We start from the raw sequence: 5,833 nt of genomic DNA, 5'->3' as shown, positions 1-5,833 counted from the left end.
ACTATCCCCCTATCCAGACAACTTCCATCTTTGGAAGTTTGACTATTCCTGCTTGCAAAAGATCATCCCAGCTGGATTGTTGACTACCTCTATGCACTACATACTACCTGCCATATGTAATTCTGTCTTAATTGCACAGGGTTTTAAGGGGGAGCTAGAGTATATATTGGCAGGGGGTGCCCCATCTATGTGACTATGGAAAAGCTATCACCCCTGCTGAGTAAAGACTTTCCAATGGTGTCTTTTAGTAGGGAGCACCTATACCACTCACCTATGCTTTCTAAGTAAACTCAGTGAACTCTAGTGGAATTATATCTCAGCTTGTTGGAACCTTAGGAGGAGGAGACATTGGTTTACATCTCCCCCTGGGAAGGGAGTTTAGGAACAGAATCACCAGACTTTTCCTCTTATCCCGGGAGCGGTTCAGATTTCAATTTTGAGAACATAAAGAAAGTTGCTTGCTCCTGTCCTAAATAAATTTCTTTCTCCCTTTTGGAATTTTTTTCCTGTTGACTAAGCAGTAAACTAAGCTGGAACACTGGGCCCTGGAAATCACAGCTGTTGACATGAGACCACAGCAACACTCTCAGAGAAGGTGGAACAGGTATAGTGCTTAGTTATATGCCAGATCTTTCTTAAGGTCTCTGCCATTTATTACTTTTCTCTGAGATATCTGTGAGAAGAAATACTTTAGGGTGATGATGACTTTGGAGGATATTGTAGGATGAGCCTAACTTCACAAGGATGTGCCAGGTGGTTAACACTAGAGTTGCATGTATCAGGCTCTAAATAACATGCATGGAACCTGAGGATTTAGCCTGACAGCCTACCCCTTGCCCAGATCCCAGAACATCTCACCATGAACCCATTGAAATGCCTTAACACTGATAATGGTCTTCTCTGTCTGCCTGTTTATACTTAAATATGGCCTCAGGGGCTCCTGACTGTTCATCCTATGATATAACACTGCTGCAGGAGGATGGCAGTATAATATTGGGACCCACAGCTAGGCTACAAAGACAAGAATGTCTTTGTGTCTCATATACCCAGACTTCACTTATCTGGCCTTAAGACACCACAAGAGATTATGTGCAGTGTTATTTCACATCACCATGAAAAGAGCATCCTTCTAAGGCAATGCATGGAAATGCAGTTATTAGTGTTCACTGATTCTATAATAAAACATAGCTTCCTTGGCAGTTTCTTCACTCAAGTCCATGCCATGTCCTACCTAGCCCCTTAACTCTAAGCTTCCAGTCCTAAGGACAATGAAGCTCCTCCTCCTGAACAAATAATGCCTTACAAATAGTATGTACCATGTAAAAACACCAAGGTGTGTTTGTGTCTAATTTTGGAAGAAAGGCCAAGAAGTGACTTATTTTCCAAGTGACACAAAGAATCAGCTGGAAACTACTTAAAGCTTCAGGAAAAAAAGCGAACACAATAAAAAACTGCTGTGAGTTGGAGTGCGGAGTGGGGCAGTAACAGCCTGATGATCCTCCAAGCCAGGTTCCCTGAAAACCAACTAATGTTTGAAGGAAACTGACTTTAACAATAGTAGGATTCTTATTTTTTTTCCAGTAAGCTTTAAAAGTGGAACTTTGCTACCCCACATCTCATACTTACCTCTGTAAAAGTGGAGCCAACAATGTTAATGAACTTGGGAGTTAGGAACACCAAATCTTGTGGAAGAGGCTGATTCACACAAGTCTAGGGGAAAACCTCCACCTTCCACATCCCAGGTTCACCCTGCTGCCCTGGTCAGACAATATGCACAAATGTCATCATGCTTTTCCTTCCATGGCCTCTGGTCTTGCCCATTTCATTCCTCCCTGAAAAACTTTCATTACAAGAAAAATCTGAAATGTAAAGAGGCCACTGACCTTGATAAACAGTTTGAAAGACTCATGAGGCATCTAACATTTTGATCTATGTGAAATGTACAAGACTAACAAACACCTTAAGAAAAAAAAAAAAAAACAAAGATCCAATGAGGACTGACTGACCTGGTGGATCCATGCAGCCTACAGATTCACTCCACCCAGACTGCTTGCTTGTGCTCAAACACAAAGCTGCTGAGTGGACCCACAAGAGTGACCTAATACTCACCTGTGAGTTCTCAGTTGGAACACCCGGCAATGTCACATGCTTGGATGTGAGTAGACAGGAGAAAGCATCTTAAGTCCGTTTGTGCTGCCATTTGTAACATTTTTGTTTAGGCTGATGGGCAGTTGGCTACTAATGTGGTGCAGGAAGACTAGACTGCATACCAACAACAGGACTAGTGAATCAGGTTGAACATTTTTTTTTTCACCTTGTCCCAAGATATCAAAGGTCTGTTATAGGTGAGAGCCAAGGAGCAAGCTATAAGTGATGGCTTTTCCTTGGATGGCTTCAAACAGTTGTCAGGACTGACTCTTTGATCAGACCCTCAAGTGTCAAAGGAAATGTCTACACATAGTAAGACCAGTTATCACCACCATAGGTTGGCCCACAGCTGGCAGTGAACCTCAGTGTTCTTCATGGAAATGTGATTGGGGTCCCCTCATCCTCTAGTGCCCTTGCTGTAGAGGGCAGCTAGCTAGGTCCCAGATAGGGTAGGGTGCCTACAGTCACCAAAGATAAAGGAGGGTTCTGGGCAGGCCATTTGTGAGTTGAGGAAAGGTTCCATCACACAACCTGCAACTGGGAACTGTGCCTCCTCCTTAAACAGAAGGCTTCTTCACAGTTAGAAGTAGTCTTTTGCACATTGAAGTCACTACCCAGGATCCCATGCCTCTTCTAGCCTCTGGTGAATGGTATGGGTATTTGCACATGAGAGGAGCTTATCCCCTCCTCCACATGAAAGATGCATACCTCCTGGAACAAGGCTCTGCTCCCAGCTGGCCTGTGAGTTGCTACCTGCCTACTCTAACTAGTCCAGGCACATGAACTTTGGATCCCCTTATTTCCAAGACTTAGAGCCTGCTTGACTTCCAGTCAACCCACCAGAAGGATGGAGACACGCCGGTCATAGAGAACTCATTTCATTTGTGTGTTACATATATTAAACTCACTTAAAGGTATGTCCTTCACATTCATTAAGGCTATTAAAGTGGTATACTTTAAATGAAATGCTATATAACCAAAATTACCAGATTATTGAGTTAACAGGAAATTTATCTTTGCAGAAAAACTAGGACTTTGATTTTTCAAAATAGGATTAAACTGTTCATATGTGTTGACCAAAAATAAAACCTACTGCTTTGCAGTAGAAACCACACAGCCAGTTTCCAAAAACAGAAATGCATGGGTCTGGCATCAGTGTCTCCATGCATGCACAGCAGTTAGCTCAGAGACAGGTTGGACCTAGTCAACCAGCTAGCAGAACACAGCTGCTCTAACTCAGCATTTGTCTGTCCCAATTCAGCCACTCTCCCCCATCCTGATCTGAGTGTAGACATCCTCTAATTCCAAGCTGATGAAATTCTCCAGTAACATAGCAATCAATTTAATAAAGGAACTCACCAATGTCAAATTGCAATAAATTTACCAAACATTTTCACTGTTTATGGAGAGCTTTACAGTAAGAAAGTGTCGACAGAAGCAGGCACATCCGGGTACAAAGTGTTGCTGTTGGTTATTCTTTGCTTCTATTCCTATGGTTCCAACTGCTTTGTACTCTCAGCCGAGGTCCTCCACATGAAGCTCAGCTTCGATAAGAGCTCTCTGTTCTTGCCCATTTGACCCAGGACTTCTGATCGTAGTCCTGGGGTACGGACTTGTCTGAGAGGAGTGTGATCCGCAAGCCCACCCCAAACATTTATTGTAAACTTTAAATTGAGTCCGGATACGAATGACACAGAGGGGAGACACCCCCTCACACAGAAAGGACAATACCGGAGTGTCCTAGGGTCTTGCAGATCTCACAGAGCCGGGCCAGAAAAGTGCCAACCCACGCGCAGGCACAACGCCAAGCAAAGAAAGCCCGACGGCTGCCCTTTCAGATGTCCCAAGCCACACGGGCCTGGACTCAGCAGGCCCGGCTAGGCTCCCAAGGGCGCGCCATCTCACAAGGAGGCCGACAGCAATAAGGGTAGGAGGCGTTGAGGTCCGGGTCCGAAGGCGCGTACCCTGGCAGCTCCACCGACGGATGCCCGCCACAGCACACCTCCACGCCCGCCTCGTCAAACGCATGGAAGACGCCCACGTTGATGTAGGACACAGCGTGGTGCGCCGAGAAGCTCGCGCAGTCTCCTGGGGTGGTGAAGTCGGACTCTTCCGGGGATAGGATAGAGGCCTCGCTGGGCCGGGGCTGCAGCCGCCGCCCCCTTTTGCCCCGGCGGCCGCGCCGGGTCCGGGAAGCTAGCGGCTGGGCGCGGAGCCCGGGTACGCCCCGCGGCCGCGCCAAAGACCGGTTTGCCCTCCGCCGGCCGCGCCGGCCGCGCCGGGCCTGCGACGACTTGTAGTTCTTGACCAGTAGAAGGCTGAGCAGGCCCAGCAGGCACTCGAGCGAGTTGAATACAGTGGAGAGCACCAGGCCGCGCTGGTAGTCCTTCAGCTGGCGGCATTTGGCGGACGTGGCGCTGTCCAGGGTGCTGCGAGCGCGCGGCGTGCCGGAGCCCGGGGCTACAGGGCCAGGGCCCGGGCCAGCGGCGGACGTGCGCGGGGGCAGGCAATAGTGGGAGTACTTGCGTTCCACCAGGGACACTGTGTCGCCGTCGATCACTGCTCCCGCAAAGGCGCTGAGGACCCCGAGCATGAAGACCAGGACTCCTAGGAGCAGCAGGTTCTGGCTATTCACCCGCCCCAAGGGCCCGGCCGCCCGCGTCTCTCCAGGAGAGGGCTCCGGAGTGCCCGTTGGAGATGCGGGGACCCCGAGTCCGGGGCCCGACCCAGCCCCTGATCCGGCGAGGGGCGCCTCCCGGGGCCCGCAGCACAGCAGGGCGGCGCCGAGCAGTGAGAGGCCAGCGGCCAACAGCAACCCGGAGTAAAAGGCGCCTGCGGCCGCCCCTAGCCGGAACGGCTCCCCGCGCAGCTCAGAGCCTAGAGAGAAGCACTTGAGGCCGACGGCGGCGGCGCTGAGCGCGCAGGCGAGCAGCAGGCTGGAGGAAAGCGCGGCGCAGGCCCCGCGGACGCTCCACTTCATCCTCCGCGCCGGAGCCGGCCCGCACCCGGCGCGCCCGCCGCCGCCCGCCGCCGCCCCCGCCTCCTCCCGGCGCCGCGCGGCCGGACCGCCGGCCTCCTCTTCATCCTCCCGCGTCCTCCCGAGCTCGCGCCGCCGCCACTGGAGCCCGCATCCTCCGCCTCCCGCCGCCGCCGCGACCCCGCACCGGGAACCGAGCCGGCGCGGAAAACCGCAAGGCGCGCGCGCCCCCTCCCCAGACCGCGGCGCCGATCTCCGAACGCGCGGCCCCCCCCACCCGCGGCTCCGCGCGCCTCGCCCTGACACCACCCTCCGCGGCCCCCTCCCGACCCTTGGGTCCCCAGGACTCCCCTCGGATCCTCCACTAGGAAAGGGGCCCCTCGCCAAGTCTCCGCCTTCCTGTCCTCCCCCTGTCAATGTCGTTGTCCAGCGCCTGCCACCTTAGGAACACCACCTGGGCCTTCTTCTCCAGGGACCCCCTGGGCGCCACCCCCAGGACCTCCCACCTCTGGAAGCCCTGCATTTGCTTTTCCCAATCCACTGGGCGGTTCGTCTCCACGCCCACCTGACTGGACCCGGAAGCCCGAAGAAGTTAGAGGGGTTTTCAGCGACAGGGGTGGGTATGAGGGGGAGCCCGGAGGAGGAAAGGGGGAGGAGGAAAATGGCCAGAAGGAATAGAGGAGAGTGAGCAGGGTATTCGGGGACTGG

At 52.4% G+C, this 5,833-nt stretch overlaps 1 protein-coding gene across 1 annotated transcript; it reads right to left on the bottom strand.

Moving 5' to 3' along the window:
• Positions 1-3,957: 3,957 nt before the first annotated feature.
• Tmem271 (transmembrane protein 271) lies at positions 3,958-5,401 on the bottom strand. The gene is given in 2 exon segments (XM_051198031.1): positions 3,958-5,175; positions 5,178-5,401. Coding segments are annotated over 2 exon segments (1,218 nt in total). The 5' UTR covers positions 5,233-5,401; the 3' UTR covers positions 3,958-4,012.
• Positions 5,402-5,833: the final 432 nt, after the last annotated feature.

This window comes from Phodopus roborovskii, unplaced genomic scaffold (genome assembly GCF_943737965.1).
Source record: "Phodopus roborovskii unplaced genomic scaffold, PHOROB, whole genome shotgun sequence".
In the NCBI taxonomy this organism is placed as follows: domain Eukaryota; kingdom Metazoa; phylum Chordata; class Mammalia; order Rodentia; family Cricetidae; genus Phodopus; species Phodopus roborovskii.
Note: the sequence above shows the minus strand (reverse complement) of the source record. Positions and strands in the feature narration are given on the sequence as shown.